At 36.7% G+C, this 24,052-nt stretch overlaps 8 protein-coding genes and 1 long non-coding RNA gene across 16 annotated transcripts in view; 4 read left to right on the top strand and 5 right to left on the bottom strand.

Annotated features, from left to right (window-relative positions):
* Positions 1–150, bottom strand: part of LOC124303960 (calcineurin-binding protein cabin-1-like) — an 11,459-nt gene extending 11,309 nt beyond the window's left edge. For both annotated transcript variants that reach the window (XM_046761846.1, XM_046761847.1), the window contains exon 1: positions 10–150. In XM_046761846.1, the coding sequence (XP_046617802.1) occupies positions 10–93 (84 nt within the window). In that variant the 5' untranslated portion in view covers positions 94–150. The remainder of the gene's footprint in view (positions 1–9) is intronic.
* Positions 1–24,052, bottom strand: part of LOC124304017 (uncharacterized) — a 234,903-nt gene that overhangs the window by 141,575 nt on the left and 69,276 nt on the right. The gene's annotated exons all lie outside the window — the stretch shown is intronic.
* Positions 9–8,933, bottom strand: LOC124303963 (nuclear pore complex protein Nup160 homolog). Its single transcript, XM_046761849.1, has 15 exons — positions 8,763–8,933; positions 8,144–8,457; positions 7,957–8,050; positions 7,352–7,884; positions 6,403–7,206; positions 5,834–6,264; positions 5,454–5,675; positions 4,651–5,333; positions 4,220–4,564; positions 3,936–4,118; positions 3,660–3,826; positions 3,299–3,532; positions 3,033–3,136; positions 1,329–2,106; positions 9–279 (listed from the first exon to the last, which is right to left on the bottom strand). Exons 1-13 carry the CDS (start codon positions 8,842–8,844, stop codon positions 3,035–3,037), a joined length of 4,194 nt encoding a protein of 1,397 aa, XP_046617805.1. The 5' UTR covers positions 8,845–8,933; the 3' UTR covers positions 9–279; positions 1,329–2,106; positions 3,033–3,034.
* Positions 2,199–3,046, top strand: LOC124304013 (uncharacterized). The gene is made up of 3 exons (XM_046761938.1): positions 2,199–2,367; positions 2,480–2,568; positions 2,789–3,046. The coding sequence occupies exons 1-3, from the start codon at positions 2,343–2,345 to the stop codon at positions 2,900–2,902; spliced, it is 228 nt and encodes a 75-aa protein (XP_046617894.1). The 5' UTR covers positions 2,199–2,342; the 3' UTR covers positions 2,903–3,046.
* Positions 6,873–24,052, bottom strand: LOC124304002 (U3 small nucleolar ribonucleoprotein protein IMP4). Its single transcript, XM_046761914.1, has 3 exons — positions 22,956–24,052; positions 8,818–8,821; positions 6,873–6,882 (listed from the first exon to the last, which is right to left on the bottom strand). Exon 1 carries the CDS (start codon positions 23,910–23,912, stop codon positions 22,977–22,979), a length of 936 nt encoding a protein of 311 aa, XP_046617870.1. The 5' UTR covers positions 23,913–24,052; the 3' UTR covers positions 6,873–6,882; positions 8,818–8,821; positions 22,956–22,976.
* On the top strand, positions 9,061–10,531 carry LOC124304001 (solute carrier family 35 member E3-like). Of its 4 annotated transcripts, none has more exons than XM_046761913.1 (5): positions 9,061–9,122; positions 9,757–9,909; positions 9,995–10,077; positions 10,208–10,346; positions 10,422–10,531. In XM_046761913.1, the coding sequence occupies exons 2-5, from the start codon at positions 9,787–9,789 to the stop codon at positions 10,488–10,490; spliced, it is 414 nt and encodes a 137-aa protein (XP_046617869.1). In that variant the 5' UTR covers positions 9,061–9,122; positions 9,757–9,786; the 3' UTR covers positions 10,491–10,531. The 4 variants fall into 4 exon arrangements, with proteins under 4 accessions (XP_046617869.1, XP_046617868.1, XP_046617865.1 ...); XM_046761912.1 differs by having other exon boundaries at positions 9,088–9,190; XM_046761909.1 differs by lacking the exon at positions 9,061–9,122 and adding an exon at positions 9,141–9,670.
* LOC124303986 (ruvB-like helicase 1) lies at positions 11,075–13,641 on the top strand. Its single transcript, XM_046761887.1, has 3 exons — positions 11,075–11,327; positions 11,821–12,496; positions 12,758–13,641. Exons 1-3 carry the CDS (start codon positions 11,187–11,189, stop codon positions 13,309–13,311), a joined length of 1,371 nt encoding a protein of 456 aa, XP_046617843.1. The 5' UTR covers positions 11,075–11,186; the 3' UTR covers positions 13,312–13,641.
* LOC124303968 (glycine dehydrogenase (decarboxylating), mitochondrial) lies at positions 13,918–19,497 on the top strand. Of its 2 annotated transcripts, XM_046761859.1 has the most exons (10): positions 13,918–14,341; positions 14,625–14,703; positions 15,801–15,936; positions 16,120–16,510; positions 16,656–17,176; positions 17,259–17,541; positions 17,625–18,274; positions 18,349–18,815; positions 18,910–19,055; positions 19,205–19,497. In XM_046761859.1, exons 1-10 carry the CDS (start codon positions 14,135–14,137, stop codon positions 19,313–19,315), a joined length of 2,991 nt encoding a protein of 996 aa, XP_046617815.1. In that variant the 5' UTR covers positions 13,918–14,134; the 3' UTR covers positions 19,316–19,497. The 2 variants fall into 2 exon arrangements, with proteins under 2 accessions (XP_046617815.1, XP_046617816.1); XM_046761860.1 differs by lacking the exons at positions 13,918–14,341; positions 14,625–14,703 and adding an exon at positions 14,802–14,994.
* Positions 19,405–22,678, bottom strand: LOC124303987 (HMG box-containing protein 4). Of its 3 annotated transcripts, none has more exons than XM_046761888.1 (5): positions 22,412–22,678; positions 20,733–21,277; positions 20,515–20,590; positions 20,039–20,224; positions 19,405–19,951 (listed from the first exon to the last, which is right to left on the bottom strand). In XM_046761888.1, exons 1-5 carry the CDS (start codon positions 22,539–22,541, stop codon positions 19,539–19,541), a joined length of 1,350 nt encoding a protein of 449 aa, XP_046617844.1. In that variant the 5' UTR covers positions 22,542–22,678; the 3' UTR covers positions 19,405–19,538. The 3 variants fall into 3 exon arrangements, with proteins under 3 accessions (XP_046617844.1, XP_046617845.1, XP_046617847.1); XM_046761889.1 differs by having other exon boundaries at positions 20,733–21,271; XM_046761891.1 differs by lacking the exon at positions 22,412–22,678 and adding an exon at positions 21,532–22,281 and having other exon boundaries at positions 20,733–21,271.

Below are 24,052 nucleotides of genomic sequence, written 5' to 3'. Positions count from 1 at the left end.
ACAGTTTACCTGAGCTTCCTTAGTTATCGTCGGTACATCCTCGTCTTCGCTCTCCTCGCTTGAATCTTCGTTCAATGCGGATATTTTAATCATTTTTTATATTTAACCAAATAACCATCACTGTTTTTATGTACAATTGTACGGTTTTCGTGCCTTCATAAACAAATCACCGGGTGCCAAAAAGTCCAAAACTCGAGTCAACCTTTCATATTACGAGTGCATTCTGATTGGCCTGCGTCGAGATAATTCGCAGATAAACTGCAGTCAGACTGCAGTCATCTATAACCAGCGATGTCCCGTTGTAATAAGGGATGAGATTGAAATAACTTTAAAAAATTCATGAATAGTCGTTTATAGGTAATTGATAACATTTCATTAATCTAAGATTTATTGATTTGAAGCCAGAAGATTATTTCACATGGGAAAGGCTTTTCATGATTCAATTCAGGGTCTTATTTTTTCTGAACTTTATTCTTGATATTGTAGTTTCATTAACAGACACCCTGTACATACATGTGGAACAGTAAAATGAAGCTAATAGGTTGCTAGTGAATGTCATAAGTAAATAAATCTTACTGAGACGTATTTTTTTTGTCGTCTTATAATAAATATTTAGTAGTGAAATAAAAATAACTTCGAAACGTTGAAATATATGCTGAGGCAGAAACATATTTTGAAAAATGTATAGCTCCCACTAATGCGATTTCAATGGAATATATCATCTCCAAGTATTTTGTTATCGTCATTAAACACGACTGAGTGTAAATAACGTTATCAATTATGGGCAGAAAACAAGTAATACATACCTGTTATAGTTCATAATCACATCAGTAAGAATAAATATGTAAAATCACCTCATTTTGTACTTAGATAATTGGTTGATAAAATTATCTGCCAACTGGAATAGATTTTACAATTGAAATAAAAACAATAGCACCTTTGACACCACTTATCTTGTTTGAATGGAAAACAGGATAAAATATAATGTTTGATGTCATTTTAAGCTGAGACATGAAATACTACTGCCTGGTATAACATCGTTCATGAGTTCTACTATAACTAACTGTGCAATTAAACAAAAAGAGAAAGAAAACTTTTTTATGTCACACACTGGCCATATGACTCGTTGTAGAATAAACAAATACTCCAATAAAGAGTGTTTCGAGCTGAGGAAATGTACATATCATGGGGTAAGATGAAATTCAATACAGTTAAACTCTCATAAATTAAACGCAAAAACGCGTCATCATCACCAGTAACTCCAGTCTATCAATTCTTAAACTACGATTTTAGATGTAACTACAGTAGAGATAATTATTAGTACATACTTATGTCACCAAAATGTCCGAGTGAATTAAATGATGCATTATAAACCATGTATATTTGATATAATGTATTATTAACACATATGACAAGCTTGGTACGGAGGTATCATTTTTACAATGGTACAAAATGATTAATTAGAATGTAGCCATCCGAACTCAGTTATGACAAAAGATCGAAGAAACAATACGCTATATTGAAAGTTTGCATGAAAAACAAAGGTAGATCGAGCCAGAACTGTTTTTAAAGATTTTTTATCAGTTATTATCAATTTGGAATAATTACCAATAATTATTGTAAAAATATACATTGCCGAATTGTGTTTAAGCATCAATCATTAATTTAGAATTATCACTTATTGTAATGTATGATCACTTCATTTAAAACGACTGATTGATTTACATATTCTAAATATACTCGTAAAATATATAAAACTCCTCTTTGGCTGTGGCACAGACATTTTATAAATGTATACCAAAACCGTTTACAAAATTATGTTTTTATTGTATCATATCAATGAGAAATGATTATAAAACGGCTATTACAAAATTTGTACAAATTTCAAATTAAATACCGTTTAATGCTATCAACATTTAATCCATAAATACGATACTATCTGACTTTTTATACTTCATTAGTAAACTGGTAGAATGTGTACTGTTCAACAATATGAACAAATCTCTAGAACAACGATATCGTTGCAAAGCAATCACTTTGAAATCTATTTCATTGACTGGTTGAAAGGTGAGCAGCAGACGCTGAGGTATTATACCTCTGATTTCTCTGTAATCAAAATAAACACCAGTGTTACATGAAGAGTTAGTGAGCCAGGGTACAGTGGACACAACAATGGCTAGTATTACTGTGGTTCGTTTACTTTCAACTTTAAACTTTACAGTAGATACTCAAGTAGAAAGTAATGGAAATAAACCACAAAATTTATCAGTCCTGACCATTGACTGTAATTAACATTTAATCAGCCTAACCTATAACCCATAATTCTGAATTTCATTGTTAGTATGGTGGAGCCAAATCCTAATTTTGGTATGTTACAAAATTGCATAGTATTGAAACCAACGCCAACTTGTTTTCTTTCCAATTGTTCCTGATGTGAATTCTATCTACAACCTAATGCTTTTTTTTAATCAATTGACAGATGCTGAATTGAAACATCATTACTGGGCAGCATCGTTTTTTCTACCGTTTGGCTCGATTTTTGTCCTTGCTATCGTGGTTCTGCTAATGGTAAGATTATTCAATCTTCAAACGTTTCATACTGATTTTAGCCTTGAAGTTAGTGAAAACAATTTGCAATGTTTGTTAAAAGAAAACGAATTATTGGAAATATTTTAGGAAGTTAAATTCTTGTAATCAAAAAATGTGTTAGAAACCTTAGGTAACCATGTTTACTAGAATCGATTCATAGGTGATCAATGTAATTTAACCCGTTGGTTATTCTTTGTAGGTATTATTTAAAAGATGTCCATACGTAATAGCTGGAGTTGCTACATCACTACTTGCCATGACTGTTATATTCGTAATTATCACGTCCTTCAATAACACACCACTTTACTCTTAAAAATGTAGAAAAGAAAACGTGTTCACCCACATTTTCCAGAGGTTGCGATTTTTTCTTTTTCACTGGTAAAATGTGGTGCTGATTTACTGATCATCATTGTTATCCTACAATGTTCCGAAAATATACTTACTGTTAAACAACTCGACTGTTTGTTTTCATTTGTATCATATCTTCTGAAACTCTGATAACTGTTTCGATGTAGTAGTCTAAGGTTTCTTTCAATTCTTCGTAGCTCTGAAATGAAAAGTAAAAGCTTACTATCAATAACAATAGTATACTTCAGCTCTACCAACAGCTGTGATCAAGTAACTCTAAGATAATAGGAGAAGATCAGAAAACCGCTGAAGGTAGAAAAAACTATTTTTGTAAATATTTTCCAAGAAAATTGGTTTCTACCTCTATATACATGGGATCTGTTTTGCTAGCATGTTCAAGTTCTAGTAGAAGCAATTCTAATGTGTTCAATGGAAGCCACACAGCAGGTGACGTAGCTACCAGTGGTGTTGTCAAACCAAAATACTCTTTCCCTCTACCCAACACAGCACCAATGTATTCAAGAGCTATTGCATTCGCTTCTAAAAGTCGACCGGAATTTAAAATAAGTCTCAGAATTTCTGCCGCATTGCGTTCCTGAAAATAAAAATATAGGATATGAACTTAATTCGCTATTAACATAGTTAGTTCCATTTTTTCTGCAGTCTATCACTGTGAGAAGAATAATAGTCAATGAGTAAAAACACTTCGGAAGAGAAATTACTTTGTAAGAAGACATTAGCCACTGTGGAAGAAAGGCACCGTGATGCAGTAGATTTTTCGTAACAGCTTTGTGCAATTCACTGCTATTATCCCGTTCGTGTTTCAATGTGAGATGCTCCAATAATCTCCAAGCAATATTTGTGACATTCGAATCTGATACACCTTTATCTGTAAGAAATATATGCATTCCTTGAAATTTGTCGACCTTATACACTCAATGTATAATTCCATACACAAAGACATTGTGAAATTAGCAAACAAATAAATTTTAACTTACCAAAAATTTCGTTATGTATTAGCCAATCCCAAGCGTCAATGTCTTCTTGATAGCTCAGAGTTACGCATTGTGAGGCCAGATTTTCAAGTACAGAAGTTTTCGATAAACTAAATCGGTCACACAAGTGTAAAGCAGTCGTGTACAAACCAACATTGGATAAAATTGCGACAAGTTCGGACGGCCCTATGAAATTGTATAAGAACAATTAATCAAATATTCAACTGTGGACTATTCATTGAGTATCTCCAAAGAAAGTCGATGTACATATTTTTAAGAAAACTCACCAGCATGTGCGATTGTTTGTAACTCCGGACTTAATTTGGCTAATTTTAATCTTGCTGTAACGATGTAATACTCATCTTTGATCTCTTTCAATTCTAACACTTCTACTTGTTTCTTCACTTTATAATGCAAAACTTCCCTGCCATCTATACTCCGTTTTTTTACGGGATCAGTTTCCCCCGATTGCCTTTGATCAGCCACAGGGCGCACAATCCATCTATATCTTTCCTTTACAAGATGCAGTGCATTGATACAAGCCAACAAACATCGAGACTGTTTCAGTATAATTGCAGGAGAATGGGATTCCTGTCCTAGTCGCATGCCTTGTTCGTACATCACTGAAGCAGCTGAAAAAATATGTGTACATTACGAAATGAAATGATGCACAAATGGGAGCAAGAATGTATTTTCACTTGATACTAATGAATCGTACCTTTTCGCATGTTTCCCTTATTTATATGGAAGCTATAGAGAAAATTATAGTAATTATTTTCCATAAGATCCATACTCCGTGCCCTGCCTTCAATAATTCTTTCCAGATCTTCGTACATCTCGACATAAGGAAATGTAACTAATTCCAGTAATTTGTTCCTCTCAAATAATGTTGCTACTAGTTGCCTCAAGCAGTCAACTTTTCGGGAAGGATCTGGGTTAGAATTAAGCCAATGATATGCTTCTGTATGATGTTCGAGATTCAGATGTTGTCTAAATACGATTGAATGGAGCGTGGGCAAATTTGGGTTGTCATCTTCAGCTATTGTGATTGCAGTTTCTGCCAGCTCTATTATACAATCTGCGGCATTATGATGTTCAAACAGCTGGATCACCTTCAAGAAGTAATTAACTCGCATGCTACTTTCAGACACTATACAGGCATCTAGTAAGGTGCTGGCCAAAAATGTGTCTGTCAAAATCCCGTTGCACGCTCCAAGGAATTGATCACAGGCCTTGTGTGTTTCACCCATTTCAAGCAAAGACACTGCCATGATAAATTTGCGAGAGGCACTGTTCCATTCGCACCAAGTACTTAACATTCTAACGTACTCTTGAACAAGCAAATGCTGACAGCTTGATAAAAGCCATTCGGGAAAAATAAAATTTCCTGATATTGGCCAACTGTTTTGAAAAGTCAAGGAAAAAGAACTAACGTGATTCATTGGATTTCATTAATGTATCATATGTTTTATAGCGTGATTAGAAGTTATTTTCTCAGAAAACTCTTTGTTGAAAGGATACACGAACTGAGCCATCAGAGTAACATGTGTTAGCATACTTTCATGCCATGGTACAAGGCCACACGTATCAGTTATTGTATGAGCCATCAAAGTGTGGGCATGTTTTGCACCTCCGCTATGCATAAACAATTCTAAAAGAGACAATGATCTCTGTTGTCTCTGAACAATATTTACTCCAGAATCTGAAAGCTTTAAAAGGCTTAGATGCTGAATACTGGTGTCTCTGAAATTCAAATTGAAATATATTAATTTCAGACATGGTTTCATAAATGCTAGGTACGAATGGATTGGATGATGTAGCATAGAAGAAATTGACTTTGAAGCAAACGAAAAGACTAGATTCTGCTAGGATCTCTTAGTTACATAAAAATTTGCACTTACAGTAAAGTTTGAGTTGGTGACGAACTGGCGGTTGATTCACAAATCCACATAACTGCATAATACGCTTGTGTTAGAACAACCGTTCTAGGTGCCAGTGAAGAATTTATGGAGTGTAAGGACCTTGGATCAAATGCTTCAGGCCGCTTCAAAACTAATTGTTGTAGGATCAGCAGATTTCTACAGATTGAAAATCTGAGCTGAGTAATTTGCGATACGCTTTCAGTTATGGCTGACATTCCTAACTGGCTGCTGAACAAGTGACTGACATTCAGCAGGATTCGAGAGGCTTCCTGCACCTCATCGAGCTGCAATTTACTTGGTTGACCAAGATCATAAGTCAGTGCTTCTACCAGCATAGCCATCGCTTGTGAGATGTCATTGATGTTCTCTATTTTACGATTTAATTCCGATTGAAAATCGTAATCGGATAACTGGAATAAAAAAAATGGCTTAGGTGACGTTATACTTAAGAACTTCGCAGAGTAAGTCTCAATTCTCTTCACTTGGTAAAGATAATAAATAAAATGGGCTTTAGGTAGTGTTACAAAAGCTTAAATAGAACTACTCACAGGGTCTTCAGTCTCTAGTACTTGTTTGCATAACAAATCTTCAATAATAATGTCTGGACTGCGTAAATGATATAGTTCGCGTTCAATTCCACTTTTCAAATCCTCAGTCAATTGATTGTCGAGCAAAACTAATGCGGACATCAATGTGATTAAATTTTGACAAGTATCTTCATCTTGGGACAAGACTGGTGTAGTACTGAATCTTTGCACATATGATTTGTCATTGCATAACATTAAATGTTCAAGCGCCTCCATTGGCCGTAACAGGGAAAACGCTGACTTTTTCAGCAAAACTGCCCCATATACATTTGGTAATAACAACAACCCAACAGGTTTTGTACCATTGGCGTAGTATTGGATTACACAGGAATAGAATTTGGACCAGCAGCGATTGGCTATCTCTAAATAGTCATCATCTGAAAGCTCGTAATCCATTACTTCTGCTTGAATTTGAGCTTCTACTGCCATACACACACGTTCCTTCAGAACTGCAGGAGACAGCGACGTGTCTGTTATAATGTTAGAGCGTCGATAAATGCTCAAGGCACGAGTTATGTCCGCTAACGGAAATTGACCAGGATGAAAAATATAGCCAATGTATGCCTGCCTTGGATCTGTTCCAGGATCACTCACGATGTAATCTCTGTCTGGCGGTTGCACTAGCACTGCAGTTTCCCATTCAGAGTTTACTTGTGCACCATTCAATGGTAGCCTTGCATGTGTCACGGCTACTGTGTCCATGTCTGTCGTTCGCCACACTGCCCACAGTCGAGTTGGTGTGAAGGAAAAATCGACCAAATGTTGCTACACAATAACGATTAGGGTGTTATGTTTAAATGGCAATAATGAATTTGAAAAACTAACTAATTCACCAATAGATGTTCAAGTGGCGCGTGAAATTCTTCATCTTGAAAAAGTTAGAAATTTGCAACAATGATTGTATACTTACATCTGGCGCAAATAAAGTACAAATCCTGACAAATTTGAAGAGTCCAGCATCCTGCAGTGGTTTAAGGATGCTAAACTCGCATCCAGTTCCAAATTTTAAAAATGTTCCCAAATAAAGTTCGTTGTCATTGACTCCAACTGTTTTTTTCAAAATGTGTCCTTGCACTCCCTGCAAAGGAACTCTGCTGTCCATGGCAATATCTGCAACTGCCACACACTGGGCTTTACTGCAGGCCCACATCCTGACATTTCCTTCCCGACATAGAGCGAAAAGGTACATTTCGTGACCATACGAATGTAGGACAAGCGACATTGGGACGTGCCCTTCAGAATTACGGCCTCTAAAAGCAGTCGCGATGCCGGACAGAAATCGGGGAACAATTGAATCTTGTTTCAATTCAGTTGTATGAGTAAGCCCAGTCATTGTATCAAGACGGATTAATAAAATGTTTCCAGTGCTGTATGCGAGCGCAAACAATGCTTCTTCTTGAGGTAAAGTCAGCCATGAGGCTGCTGCATGTGGCACTGATGTGTCTAGAATAGAGAAATATTTCAAATGAATATTTTCAAACATTATAATATTGGTAAGTACAAATGTCAGCTTACTCGTTGTCCCTGTATTGGCATTAACAATATTGTTCGATGCATCGTTAAGGATTGATGGAACACTAAGGTCCGGGTGAGAGCCCAATACATGTTCCTGCAAAGGATATGAAAATGAATAAAACTGAAGATTTTAAGGTATCAGAAAAAGAAGATTAAAATTAAGTGTGTGACAAAATATTGGTCCTACCTGTCGATGTATTTTATCTGGATGTGGAAAAGTGAGTTTGTGAACACTGGATACAGTGACCACTAATATCACAACAGAGTTAACTGTCTCATGTATAGATATTCCATCCAAGAGTGGCCGGTCCGTAAATTTGTATCTTACTTTACAGTTGGCAAGATTCACATCTAGACTGTGCTCGACAAGTTCAAGAACGTCGTGGGATATGCGCCAGTAGATGAAACGATTTCTTGTAAAATGCTTAGTGCTGTCTTTGTAAGAGTATCCGCCCGCTCTCTCAGGGACTTTTATATCTTGTAAAGTACTTTGACTACCGCCTGTAATAAGCGAAGAGTTACTGAATAGTATTGAACCAGAAAAAAAATTAAGGGTTGTGACAGTTATACTGTACGAATTTTTATTGAATGCAATAATGCTTATCATCAGAGTATCAACAATAGTAATGAGGTATAATATTTGTTGGGACGTAAAACATAAAAGGAAAAATACGTGTCCGTAGATAAACGGAGTGTTTGAATGTCATACATGTTTTATCGAGCGTAATTATTAATCGGTTCATACAAGGAATGCGAAAAATAATTCTTCATCGGAAGTTTGTGTGATAGAGGTTAGGTTATCTCACCGGCATTTATCACGATTTCTTTCCACTTCTCCGGTAATGTTTGATCGGGTATAACTTCCCTGTAACCAAGAGGGAACTCCATGTTGTCGGTTGCTACAAGTTTCTTTCAGATATTAACCATATTAAGGAATAATATTTGAAAAACCTTTAGCCCAATCTTCATGCCCAAAAAAGACGCTTTTAGTTGCTAAAATTTCCGCGCGCGGGTTTTCAGATCAATTGGCGCGCAGCTCGAGGGGAGTTTCGTCGTCATGGAAACCCCGGTAGATGGCAGCAGTGTTCGACAAAACATATACAATTGAATACATAACCCTAACTTGGATGAAGTAAAGATGCTCAACCTAACCTGTAACCGGTGACGTAAATGTCAGAGAATATTTATCGCGGCATAAAGATCTCAATAATAGTCTGAGAAAATGAACAAAAGAGTATTAACATTTCTCTGCTTAGTACTAAATATATTTTTTTCAATACTTATTGTATTGTTAAATAAAATGGTGTACGTGAGGATTGGATTTCCAAATGTCACCCTGTCCATGATACACTTTGCAATAACATTTCTTGGGCTAATCATTTGTGAAAAATTGGATGTATTTTGTATAAAAGATGTTGCCATTAAAGAAATGGTACCTATCGCCCTAACTTTCTGTGGGTTTGTTGTCCTTACTAATCTGAGTCTGGAACACAACACGATCGGCACTTATCAAGTTACTAAAATGCTTACAACCCCCTGCGTCGTTGTTATGCAGGCAATATGTTATAAAAAGAAATTCAGTTTGCTTGTTAAACTAACATTAATACCGATCATAGCTGGAGTTGTCATCAACTTTTATTACGACATTAGGTTTAATATTCTTGGGACTATTTACGCTACTCTAGGTGTTATTGTTACATCTCTGTATCAAGTTGTAAGTAGAATAACTCTCATTGCTTTATGATGAATTCCGTAACCTGTTTCATACTCGAAGCTCATGGTTTTGCACATTTTTTCCAGTGGGTCAGCAGAAAGCAAAAGGAATTCCAAATGGATCCTATGCAGCTCCTTTATTATCAAGCACCGTTATCTGCAGCAATGCTGTTTGTGATCGTACCATTTCTGGAACCCATTGGTAACACCCTCCAGCATAGCTGGACGTTTACAGATATTGTAAGTTGAAAGAGACTTTGACTACTTTTCAATACTAAAGTTTAAACATTTGCTAACTAAAGGGATAATTTTTTTATTTCCACAGCTGATGGTGCTGCTATCGAGCGTCGTAGCATTTTTTGTGAACTTAACATCGTACTGGATAATAGGATACACATCACCATTAACGTATCCTTATTCAAACAAGGAATTATTATTTTAAATGAAATTTTTTAATTCGATGAAAGATTATTATCTACCCAATTTATTTGCCATGCGCACAGCAATTCGCAATATGTTCTTACATAAAGTTTTCCAGTTATAATATGGTTGGACATTCGAAATTTTGCCTTCTTTTACTTGGTGGCGCTATTATATTCCACGAATCACTTGCACTGAATCAGGCTATCGGAATTACTCTGACGTTGATTGGAATTGTGTTATATGCTCGAGTCAAGGCAAGTATGTGTTTTGACCGTGCTGGTAAATTTACGGTGTGAAATTAAAATCAAATATGATCATTTTGTTTACAGATGAAAGACGGCATATCGAATATTTCACGTTTGACATTGGAAGAAGGCAAGCCACTTTATAAGACGTAGCACTTGAACAGAAAAATAATAAAAAGAAAATTGTGATACAACGTGCCGATTTTATTATTTATTTAATATTTCCCTTACTCAAACCTAAGAATATTGAACAAATAGGTCTTTTATAATGATGATATAACAAAAGTTTCAAAATATGTCCAATCTGTTCTGAATTCTTTAACTACAATTTTCCCCACCTAGGAGCAATCAAATTTTTTTTCCTTCACCCTATTTTCTCAAATATATTTAAACTGGGTGAAATAAAGTGTCTGTTCTATTCGCCAATAGCATTAAAATTAAAAATTATTGCAAAAGCAGGTCGAAGACATACCTAGGGCTGAACACTGAGTGCAGTATTCAAAGAAATGTAATGGTACTGTCAAATTATATCGATTTATTAGCTTTTATCCCAGGTAAATCGGACCCGATGGTTTAGCTGCAATTTGGGCTTATATACTGAATGTAGCAAGATCATAGTACTCGCGAGATTAATGTAAAAAGCTGCAGACATCTGTTGGTAAAAGGCATAACTTGACGGGATGAATCCGATTGGATGATGTCGTATGTACGTCACATGCCTACCGACGCATGAAAACGGTGAAAACATAATTCACCGCGGCAAACAAACGTAGAACGTAGTAACACCGCACGCCGCGTGAGAGATTTGAAATTGCTTGAAATTTTGCAAAATTTATTTAATTATCAATAATGAAGATTGAGGAGGTGAAAAGTACGGCAAAAACCCAGAGAATTTCTGCACACACGCATATTAAAGGTCTCGGTCTTGACGAGAATGGTATTGCAATTCAGATGGCTGCCGGTCTCGTCGGCCAAGAAATGGCAAGAGAGGTTAAAAAAAATTTTCAATTATTTATTCCACACCTACTTCTACCCGTGGATACCCTTTGAACTTAATGTTGTGTGCCTGTGTTTTCATTTTTATTTAAAATTCAAACCCGTTCCTTCTCGTGTCGTCGTCTTATAGATATATTAAAACAACATCGTACAATCTAACCTAACCTCACATCACTGAAAACTACATACTCCAAAAAGCAAAATACAATATCAGATTTAACAACGGTTTAGAAATATCTCATAAACTCAACAATCTGTGTGATACTTGGGTATTTATACTCTTACCGTTCTGAATGATATAATAAACTTCTTGCCCAGTGCCACTGATTTGTTCAACCGCTGTTGAAACAACTATTTCATCATTTATTTCTTTCCTTTGTAAATTGATCATTGTCGCTAACCCACAGCTTGAGTTATAATAACCAATTGTTCATTACAGAGAATTATTTTATTTTTACCTCATTCTTGAATGACATTAATTCTACAGGCTGCTGGTGTTGTCGTCGATATGATAAGATCGAAGAAAATGGCTGGGCGAGCAGTCCTGCTTGCAGGACCACCTGGAACAGGGAAAACAGCAGTTGCCCTTGCAATAGCGCAGGAACTGGGTAACAAAGTGCCATTTTGTCCGATGGTTGGTTCCGAAGTATATAGTTCAGAGATAAAAAAAACAGAGGTACTTATGGAAAATTTTCGACGAGCTATTGGGTTGCGAATAAAAGAAACCAAAGAAGTCTACGAAGGTGAAGTAACGGAGCTGACGCCTGTGGAAACTGAGAACCCAATGGGCGGCTATGGAAAGACAGTTTCCCATGTGGTTATTGGGTTGAAAACTGCTAAAGGAACAAAACAGTTGAAACTTGATCCATCTATATACGAATCTCTCCAAAAAGAAAAGGTTGAGACCGGTGATGTAATTTATATCGAGGCAAATAGCGGGGCTGTGAAACGACAAGGACGTAGTGACAATTTTGCAACGGAATTTGATTTGGAGGCAGAGGAATACGTGCCTTTGCCCAAAGGTGATGTGCATAAAAAGAAAGAAGTTATCCAGGATGTCACGCTGCATGATTTAGATGTCGCTAACTCTAAACCACAAGGAGGACAGGACATCATGTCAATGATGGGACAACTCATGAAGCCCAAGAAAACTGAAATCACCGGTAAAATTTGATTACTTAAGTGCAGATTTCTTTTAGAAATATATTTTTTTCTCGTAATCAGTATCAGTATTGTATTGATCAAACTTCAAGTATTGATTACTGTAGTTATATGCCTTAGCAACAGACAGTTCTGAATCTCATCGAATTGTCACCGAATATTTTGAACTTCTCAAAAGAAAAGTTGCAGATAATAAAAATTGAGTGACACTTTACAAACCGGATGAGTCTCTATTTTTAAATGTGTTACATGTATATTTTCAGATAAACTGCGGAAGGAAATAAACAAAGTTGTGAACAAGTACATCGATCAGGGTATCGCAGAACTGGTACCTGGAGTTCTGTTTATAGACGAAGTACATATGCTGGATATTGAGACATTTACATATCTCCATCGTGCTTTAGAAAGTGCAATTGCTCCAATAGTTATATTTGCAACAAACCGTGGTCGTTGCATCATCAGAGGCACAGAAGACATTGCTTCGCCACATGGAATACCACTCGATTTACTCGATAGATTACTAATCATAAGAACTTTGCCATACTCAAGAAAGGAAATTGAACAGATTGTTAAATTGCGGGCTACGACGGAAGGCTTACAAGTTGAAGACGAAGCTTTGCAAACTCTGGGTGACATTGGAACTAGGACAACGCTAAGATATGTCGTTCAGTTGCTTACACCAGCTGCATTAACTGCCAAAGTTAATGGAAGAACTGTGATTAAGAAAGAAGATGTTGAGGAAGTCGGAGCTTTGTTTTTGGATGCTAAATCATCGGCTAAAATCCTGACACAGCATAAAGATAAATACATGAAATAAACGTGTTGCGTTGTTAATCCTGAGACTCGAATATTATTGAACAAATTTTTAGATTCGACGTGGTTATTTTGTTTCTGAACACAATTATAGCAGTTTTACAATTAGTTTCACATGACTTTTCTGAATGAAAAGACTATCACGAAAGAATACACATTCGCCAGAGAAAATACAACTTATATAAATGTGTTCCAATTACCAATATGTTGTAAATTTAAGATTCCCATAATTGTGAATTGCCTGCAATTTTCCAGTTTTATGTACTTCATATTTAGATTGTAATATGTTATGATCCATAGACCATGTCAATAAAATTCTTTCATATCCTGCGAATTTATCAGTGTACTGTTATTAGATATAAAACTAAATTTCATTAGCCAAACAAGATGCTGCAAGCAAAATGGATTATATAAAATAGTACAAGCATTTGGTAACGGAATGAAATATTTTTTTGCCTAATAGGAAAGGAAAGATTTCATTTGAAAAAGCGATTTCAAGTTATCGCAGATGTGAATAACATTCCGCAATGCACTAACACAGCGTAATCTCCATTAACTGATAAATTATTGCATTTCAGTCGCATTTTCATTGACATAGTCTAAGAATCTCCGTATTGTGCCAAGGTCAACAAAGTTCAAATCGCAATCAAGAGACGCGCACACATCACGTGGCGTCATCGCCTTCAAGTGGTATAAAATCTCAGCTCACGTTTTAAACTCTTAGTTACGCACGGTTTAATAAGAGAGTACAGAGCTCGTTACCAATAGCAGGGAAAACAAGTTTCTAAATATCACTATCAAGTATTAATTTGAAATAATTTAACACGATGCAGTCAATAATTAAAGTTTCTACCTGTTCCGGACTTTTACACACTCAAAAATATACGATCAAGTATGCACGAGCCTTAGTTTCAAACAGTATTAATTTATCCAATTTCGAGAAGTTATTTCCAAAGAGAGAAGAATTCCAAGTAAGACACATTGGACCAAGGGAACATGAACAATTTGAAATGCTCGAGACTATTGGGTTTAAGGTAAAACTGAAGTTTCATGGACATGTTCGATGATTTACGTTCATATTTTACAATAATCACGGAAACATTATTTTCGCAAAATTAGTTATTTGAAATGTTTTGCAACAGTGCTGTCTTTGTTGAATATGTAAATGTACATATTACACAGATGAAAATCCACTGTAACTAACTGAATTCCAAAAATACTGATACAATTTACAAACTTGTATAATGAAAAGTGAAACAAACGTTTCAAATCTTTGTAAAATCTAACTAAACTAAATAACATTTTTCTTCATCTTAGAGTTTGGATGAATTGACACGATCTGCTGTACCAGAAAAAATTTGCTTGAACGAGCCTTTAAAAATAGAGGAGCCAGTTAGTAAGTACAATATATTTGAATTTCTTAATAAACTCATAATCAAGGAAAAAAGAGAATTGTGTCACATACATTGTTTTCAATTCACGCCTTATTTTTAGTATATCATATCCAGTGTCTCAATGGAATTATAATTCATTTCAAAACATCTTTTTATGGAACAAGATTGTTGAAAGTGATAAACTAACTACGTATTTGGAAACGTACTTGATAAGTGTAAACAAGTTTGACAGAGCCCCCAGCAGAGACAGAGGGTCAAGTGTATTCATTGGGTTATCACAGGGTTGCTAATACGTAAGCATTGCATATAAGTGGATGCCTGCATGTTATTCATGTTGCGCCACACATATTGTGCGATCTACTCGTAATAATTGAAGTATAGTACTTTGCCAATCGAATAGCTTAGAGGTCTGTCTGTGAGATTTTTTTTCAGAGCCGTGACGATCGCATTAAACTCTTCTAATTTCACACTTGACAATTTGGTGAGATTCAATTCATCACCGATAAAAATACAGAGTTAAAAAATTCAGTTTTACTATTTCTCCTCAATGAAATTTTTCCATGCAGACACGATTTGGATAGCATGTAAAAATATCGCGTTATTTATGCGGAGAAATGATATTGCACATTAAACATGAGAAGTGGAATGAATTGATAAGAAACATAATACACACAATCTAGTATGGTTATTCGAATAACAAATTGTGGTAGAACACGTGAGGTCAGATAGGGGACACGAGAGTTGAGTTAATCGCATAAATGAATGTTCCATAGCTGATATAATTACTTTTTATAAAGAGTATACTTATCTTCGGTCAAGAGGTGAAACTGTGACTTGAGATGTGTACTCACGTACTTTTCCTATCAACATCTGACAATTGTCGTAATTGATTTTGTCGAATTTAATAACAACTTAGAACAGACTCAAATAATTTTATCATCTCGTCGGTGATGACTCGTATTTACACATATATTCATTCCGAATATCAAACCTAATTCTCTCACAATTTCTTTTGGTAATAATCACGAAGAAAGAAAGAAATTTTGATTACTTGAATACTTATTAATTCCGTATCCACGATCAAATTTTCCATTTCCAGATGAGTATGAATTAATTAAAAGAATTCGAGAGGTCTCGGAAAAGAATCAAGTTTGGCGTAGCTATATCGGTATGGGGTACCATAACTGTAGCGTCCCACATACAATATTGAGAAACATATTCGAGAATCCAGGATGGTAAGCAAACTTATCATTTAGTACATGGTTATTATTATGTGTCAGAGCATCAATTTCGGCAACAATTGTTTGTGTGTACTACAATCCATCAATAAACTATTAATAAGAATCTTAACTGAATAACGTTAAGAATCCTATCGAAGTTAACTAAAACGTATTCATATTTGACAATTACATTCCTAGGACGACACAGTATACGCCCTACCAACCAGAAATTTCTCAGGGGCGATTGGAGGGGCTTTTAAATTACCAAACTATGATTTGTGAGCTAACAGGGACGGAAGTAGCGAATGCTTCTCTTCTGGATGAGAGCACTGCTGCTGCGGAAGCGATGTCGCTTACTTACAGGCATACTAGAAGAAAGAAAATGTTCTTGTCTGATAAATTACATCCCCAAACGATAAATGTTGTTGTAACAAGAGCTACATCGCTGGGACTCACCATCGAAGTTGGAGATGTATTTAAAGTTGACTTGGCAAAAAAAGATATTGCTGGAATTCTTTTACAGTATCCAGATACAACAGGGCAGATTCGCGACTTCTCAAATGTTGTTGAACAGGCCCATGCTAATGGAGTAAGCGATATTTCTTGCATAGAACAATGTGGTCGATTGCCCAAATATGAAATACGTTTCAGATCTAAATTGTCCACAATTCATTTAGATATCGCTGTGTCGTTGCAATCCCTTATTAAAGTATCTTGAATTTTCTCTTTTACAGACCTTGGTGTGTGCAGCGAGCGATTTGCTTTCCTTAACATTGATCAGACCACCCGGCGACTTTTCAATTGACATATGCATTGGTACAAGTCAGAGATTTGGTGTCCCACTGGGATACGGGGGACCACATGCAGGGTTCTTTGCTTGTCGTCGAAGCCTAGTAAGGTTAATGCCAGGAAGGATGATCGGTGTAACAAGGGATGCCAATGGTGTTGACGCTTATCGTCTAGCACTTCAAACCAGAGAACAACACATCAGAAGAGACAAGGCTACAAGTAATATCTGCACTGCTCAAGCTCTACTCGCCAACATGTCCGCTATGTATGCAGTTTATCACGGACCATCAGGATTGAGAGATATAGCAAGCAGAGTGCATAATCTAACTGCAGTTCTCGCTGGTGGATTAAAAGCGGGAAACAACAAAGTCCAAACCGAACACTTCTTTGACACAATCACTGTACTGCCTCGAGATGATCAAGGAACTGTAAGAAAAAGAGCAACAAAAGCTAAAGTTAATTTGAGGTAAGCAAGTGTAGTGTTATAGTAATCAAGACCACGTAGATGATGTATAATCTTGTTTCCTACAACTATTGCGATTTTCAAGATATAACGATGACGGGTCAATTGGAATAGCATTTGATGAAACGACAACACTGAAAGACGTTGATGATCTTCTCAAAATATTTGGCTCAAAGATGACGGCTAAAGAAGTTGTAGAAAGTGATTCGAAAGGAATTTACAGCATCATTGACTCCCCATTTATGCGTACAACACCTTACTTGGTGCACCCAGTTTTCAACACATATCATTCTGAAACTCGAATTGTACGGTACATGAAGTCTTTAGAAAATAAGGACGTTTCTCTCGTGCATAGTATGATTCCACTGGTAAGTGAAAGCTGGAGTGAAACATTGGTCAAAAACGCTATTTACGTTACAGTATGCTCATAAGTTTTCAATTTGAATTGCAGGGCTCTTGTACAATGAAATTGAACTCAACAACCGAAATGATGCCATCCAGTTTCAAAGGTTTCACTGATATACATCCTTTCGCACCAATCGAGCAGGCCGAAGGATATCAGCAACTCTTTATGGAACTTGAAAAGGATCTTTGTGCCATAACAGGCTATGATAGGATTAGTTTTCAACCAAACAGTGGTGCGCAAGGTGAATACGCAGGATTGAGAGCTATCCAGTGTTATCACGAATCGCGGGGTGATGCCCACAGGCAAGTTTGTTTGATACCAGTTTCTGCACACGGCACAAATCCAGCTTCAGCACAAATGGCAGGGATGCGTGTTGAGCCGATTCATGTGAGAAAAGATGGTTCTGTCGACATAGTTCATTTACAGGAAATGATAGATAAATACAAAGTGAATTTATCCTGTCTAATGATCACTTATCCATCCACCAATGGTGTCTTCGAAGAAACCATTGCCGATATTTGCGAAATGGTCCACAACGGTGGAGGGCAGGTATACCTTGATGGAGCTAACATGAACGCACAGGTTGGACTGTGCAGACCTGGTGATTACGGAAGCGACGTTTCGCATTTAAATTTACACAAGACATTTTGCATTCCACACGGCGGTGGAGGACCTGGCGTAGGGCCAATTGGGGTGTAAGTAGTACAAGATGATTCTCAAAAATTGACTAAAATCAAACTGGGCATGATGAGGATTTTTTCGTTTATAGCAAAAAACACCTCGCACCATTTCTACCTTCTCATCCCATTATCAACCCACTGGCTGATGACACGGATGGCGGTAAACAGAGTTTAGGAACAATTTCTGCAGCACCTTACGGCTCGTCCGCGATTTTACCAATTTCATGGGCCTACATAAAGATGATGGGACCGAAAGGCTTGCGGAAGGCAACTCAAGTAGCAATTCTTAATGCCAATTATATGAGCAAGAGATTAGAAGGTCATTACGTGACGTTGTACAAGGGGACCACTGGTCTCGTAGCACATGAGTTTATCATTGATGTGAGAGATTTCAAGAAAACTGCCAATGTCGAGGCTGTTGACATTGCTAAGAGACTCATGGATTATGGTTTTCACGCGCCAACAATGAGTTGGCCAGTCACTGGAACTTTGATGATAGAGCCAACCGAGTCAGAGGATAAACCAGAGCTTGATAGATTCTGCGAAGCTTTGATTAGTACGTTTTCGTTAATAAGTTACTATTGTTTACTGGCCTCTAAATAATTCTACATACTGTTCTTCATTTTTCAAATAATACTATCCCCTTACAGGCATCAGGAACGAAATTCGGGAAATAGAAAATGGTAAACTAGATCCCCAAATAAATCCTTTGAAAATGGCACCACATACCCAGGAGCATGTTGTTTGCTCAGAATGGAACAGGCCATATACGCGCGAACAAGCTGCCTTTCCCGCTGTAAGAAATTAATAGACTATTAGTATCTTCAACTTTTCTTTCTCAAACATTGGAAGAATTTCAGATCCTTACCTTCTCAATTAGTTATAAAAAAGTATAATTTTTCTGTGCACTTAATCGTTTTTAAAACAAATGTTTTATTGTTGCAGCCATTTGTGAAAACCGATACAAAGATCTGGCCGAGTGTTGGAAGAATTGATGACATATACGGCGATAAGAATCTGTTCTGTACATGTCCACAGATTCTGCCGAAATATTAGTTGCCCATAATTAGTGCTATTTATTTATGTGTAAATATTTAATGTAAGATTAGGATTTAAGATTGTACTAGACATATCATCTCGACTCATTAACTTCAGCATAGCATATATTTATTGTATGACGTCTCATAAGCACAAGTATCAAACAATTTAATTCGATAAAAGCTATATTTTTCATAATACAATGCTGTATTTTCACTTCTTTGCATTAGTGACACTATGCCTACAGACCGGGCATGATGTACGCAATATTGTCAAGCATTCGAGAAAGTGTTTGAGGTTTTGCACCATCTGTCTCTGGGACTTGTTGCGTAAGACAGATTAATGGACCAAGAGCACAGAGTAGTGAGTCTAACAGAACCGAAAGACTACCTGAAACCGCTATTTGGCCCTCGTGTTCTTTTAATCGTTCACCAATTATCGTCAGACTTTCACCAAGCAATTTCAAATGAGCAGCTACATCCACAGGCTGCATTCCTATCACTTTGTACATTCCTGTTCCAATGACTGGCTCATTTACTAGATCTTTACCACCACGATTAGATGGTGGTGAAACTGGAATATTTCCCACCACGGAAGGTACTCCAAGCTGTATTGTCTTTTTTGAAGGGGAAGGTTTTGTTTCTTTACCGTTTCCTGAAAATTGACCAAAAGTTAACTTAATATTGGCAAACCAGCTTCGTAAAAATTGAGCTTTCAGATGATCCTCAACATGTCCTTTACCAATTTTGTTAATGAATTTCTTTTTCGATGAAGGTGGAGGCATTTTCCATACTGATTCATCTTTGACTGCGATTGCTGCGCTGGGCTTTGACGCTAGACGTTTCGCCCGTCTTCTCCAATTGTACTTTTCCAAGTTTGGCACAGTTGCCCATAATTCACCAAGACGCTTTGAAATAGTTGCAAAATCTGAAGCAATCAATAGATCTCTTTCAACATGTAACTGGAAAGTTGTTCAGTTTCACGATACATAAGATCAATTAAATAATTGATATTGAAGATTGTCATATCATAAAAAAACAGTAATATTTATCAACGTTTGAAACCTTCTCAATGAAAAGAGACGTAAGGAACATCATACCAAATCTTTAAAAAATTATATCTTACTTCAGAGCATAACTAGCCATTATTTTTATCTACCAAATAGCGAGCATAGTATACGATTTTACTGCAGCGTATCAACATCAATATTCACTCACCCATTTCAGGATATTGCTTCATTAATTCGTGTCTAATCTCTTTTGCCCACAGCATATAGGCTGTGAAGCGTGTTTTCTGTAAGATGAAATTTTATTCATTTATCAATCAAAGAGCAAAGCAACATTCCATTTGGTTAATTTTAGGATGATTTGTCTCTCTTAGGTTTGAAAAGTAGTCATGAATAATTGAAAAGTAAAAGATATTATAGTTTACTTACACCCTTATCCTTTCGTTGAGCCTTCATTCTGCCAATAATCTTACCATCCTTGATAATTAATTTCTTCTTGCACTTCTCAAGCATGTACAAACTATTTGCCTGTGAGGGAGCTTCCTGACCGGGTGGTTCAAGTCTCCTGAATCCAGTTTCTCTATCATCAATCAATAAGGGATCCACTTCATCATCACTACCAGATTCTAAGCTATATCTTTCCTCTTCGTTCATTGCCGTATCATCTTCAGAATAAGAGCCAGAGGAGTGTCCTTCATTTTCGGACAACGGCTCAGCCTTAACTCTGCCGATGTGGGATCCAGAGTTTTTGCGTTGCCGTTGAACAGGGGCGTCTCCATGCTGAGATGAATGACTTTGAGTAACTTGCTGACGATGTGCCTCATAACGCTCTAGCAAATGCTGTGCGTGTAACTGTTGGGCTTTTTGTCGTTTGTATTTATTGTCAGCTATGTCATCAGGAGACTCAAAGTCCATAAGTTTAGAGGACTTTTTACGCACGCGACCACTACGTGATATCCCTGTAACCTCTAAATCTGAAATGTAAAGCCAACTAGATCTTGCCAAAAGAGGATCAGGGATAAAAACACATCGCATTACATCTAACTACGCTTTTAAATCCAAATGAAAGACTTGAAAACTACCAAACTATTGAAAAGTAGGATTCACTACGCAAATTGGATTTACTGGTCAGAACTGATGAAGGGTCGGCCTATATATTGGGTGTAACTCAAATAAAGTATTACTTGCAGCAATTTTCTTGCCAAAGTTAATTACGATGTAAACTTACAGGGTTGTTGCAAAAATTTTTTTTCCAGATTCTCAAGTTTAACCAGTTTTCAGGAACAAAGAGATGATTTCTCTCAGATTGTTTCAAAGTATAGAAATTTACAGTTTCAATACGTCAAAATTATCACATTCCAACTTAAACAATTCTAAATTTCTTTTAGCAATAAGAAAATGCTTATCAAGTTAAGTGAGATATGAAATTATTTGGGAACCATTGAATGAACAAAGTCCAATAGCACCCTGTAATACTGTTTTAAATTTCAACTTTACACAATTTACTTTGTTATTCGCAATTATAATATTAATATTGATTTGCAGACAGCATTTTTTGAACACAATACAAATGTATTACTCCCTATGAACAGAAATCTAGTTCTCAGGTCCCTCTTTATTTCATAGGATGATTGACTCAAATTGAGTGGCTTGACTTTAGAATGGGATTAAATTTCAGGGTATTTAATAGAATTCTTTGGCTCCGTAGAAATTTTCACGTTTGCGACGACCCTGGTATTGGAAAAATTTTACGTGCGACTTATTGTGAAAAATTTGGTAACATAATATGCGAAAATTTGTTCTAAATATTCGTAAAGTTGAATTAAATAATTGAATGTTAATTTATCGATCCGTTCCAAACTGCGCTCAATTTACGCGCTGATGAATTAGTTCCAACGCCGACCGCGACAAATACACAAGCGCTAACTACGTGGCAAGAGAACGAGAAACTACATGATACGGAGAATAGGCTAAATCGCAAAAACGAACGTTACTACTAAATGAATAAAATCCATGCGCCAATGTCTACGTAAATTTTGACACAGTAGTGTTTAGGATGCAGCTAAGCTAACCAAATTGCTTATATACGCGTTTTGGACGTATCTCACCATCCGTTTTTTGATGACGTTTCGGAGACGCGAACGATTCCATTTCGTCGAGCTGGTCGAAATGCTTCTTACGCCGCTGTGCTTGGGGGTTCTCAAGTTTTGGTACTTGTTTTCGAATGTCCGCCTGCATGACGGGGTTGTTCAAATTAAAACAAGCTTCAAGTTTAGTTAAATGATCGTACTTCTTTTTCAGTGCTCGTAATTAAATTAGACCAATTTTACACACACACAATTACCCTGATCTTTTAAAAACAACTGCAGCGTTGCAACCGAAACTGTAGTGCGCATGATCCGTCCATCTAGGTTGAATTACTGTTTCGTGGCGACTTAATTTGCGCGCGAAACTGACATCATCAATGAGTTATTAATAATTGTAAATTACTTGAAAAAGCGCAGATGATTCAATCATTCAATATTTTCCATTTAATGCACTGAATATCGAGTTACATAATGTTTAGAAAAAATTAAAGGTTAGATTTACGGTAAATGAGAAAAAGGCAATTTCATAGCTGTACATACAAAATTCATTTTATTTATAAAAAACCATGTCTGACTTGAAGTGCATCTAAAAGTCATCTTCCTGTTGCCACCCATCTTCCTCAGATAAAAACCGTCTTTTATGAGTAGTATTCATGTACGGTCGTAAGGCCCACTCTGAATCAGCAGCAGCAGCATTGTCTAATGTGCCCAATTTGATTTCGTACAATTTAAGTTGAAACCTGGGACCGACTTCAGACATTTCAATATCCTTGCCATTTATTTTCTTGTAATTATGATGACGGAATGAAATATAGTCGTCGTGATTAGCAAAAGTGATTATCCTTTTGCTGTCCTCCTTAGGTACAGGAAACAAATGCTTTAATATGCTGACAGTCCTCTGTCCCAGTTTAGTTTTAAAGTTGTGAAATATTAAATGCGGATACTGTTCAGACATTGTTCCAATGTCTGGAATATCGTGACGCATGACGACGTCTGACATGGTGAAATAGGCTGTAGGTCCGTAGGGCAGATGGCAGATAACCAGGGTGTCTGGAATCCCTCTATGCTCGTGCACCATGATAAAATCGGTCACGTCATTGGCACGACAGGCGTGAATTAGCTGTTTCATTTCGTAATTACCGCGATTCATCCTTTGGGAGTTTGGAAATATGAGTCTGAGCTCTTTGACGAACATTTTCAGCCGCGAGCTGGGGTCTCGCGATGTCGTTATAACTATTTTCGGGTCCTCGACACCTGCCCATCGGTATTCGTCGTCCTCGTGCGTGCCAATTGCTCCTCCCATCTCCGTACCGATCGCTACGGCCATTTCGGGGCCTGCATCTTCCCACTCGATTTTTTTTTGCAAATGCAATGCATTCTTCCTTAGGTCGTGATGGATCGGAGTATTCTCTTCTAGGCTATGTTTTAACCTCTCTTTCTTGTCCTGGATCGTCTTCATTTTGTCCTGTACTGACTTTCGATAGAGGTATTCCCGCCTCAGTCGCGCTTGTCTTCTCAACATCTTCGATTTTTCGTTTTTATCAACCCTTTAGCACACAATAATGCGTTATTTATTTTTCACAATTTGCGAGGCTGCCGTCAAACAAGCATCAAATCCGATGCAACACACGTGTTTTGCTACTCGTATTCCATAGGTTGAGT

This window comes from Neodiprion virginianus, chromosome 4 (assembly GCF_021901495.1).
Source record: "Neodiprion virginianus isolate iyNeoVirg1 chromosome 4, iyNeoVirg1.1, whole genome shotgun sequence".
NCBI lineage: Eukaryota > Metazoa > Arthropoda > Insecta > Hymenoptera > Diprionidae > Neodiprion > Neodiprion virginianus.
This window is presented reverse-complemented; position numbering and strand designations above follow the sequence as displayed.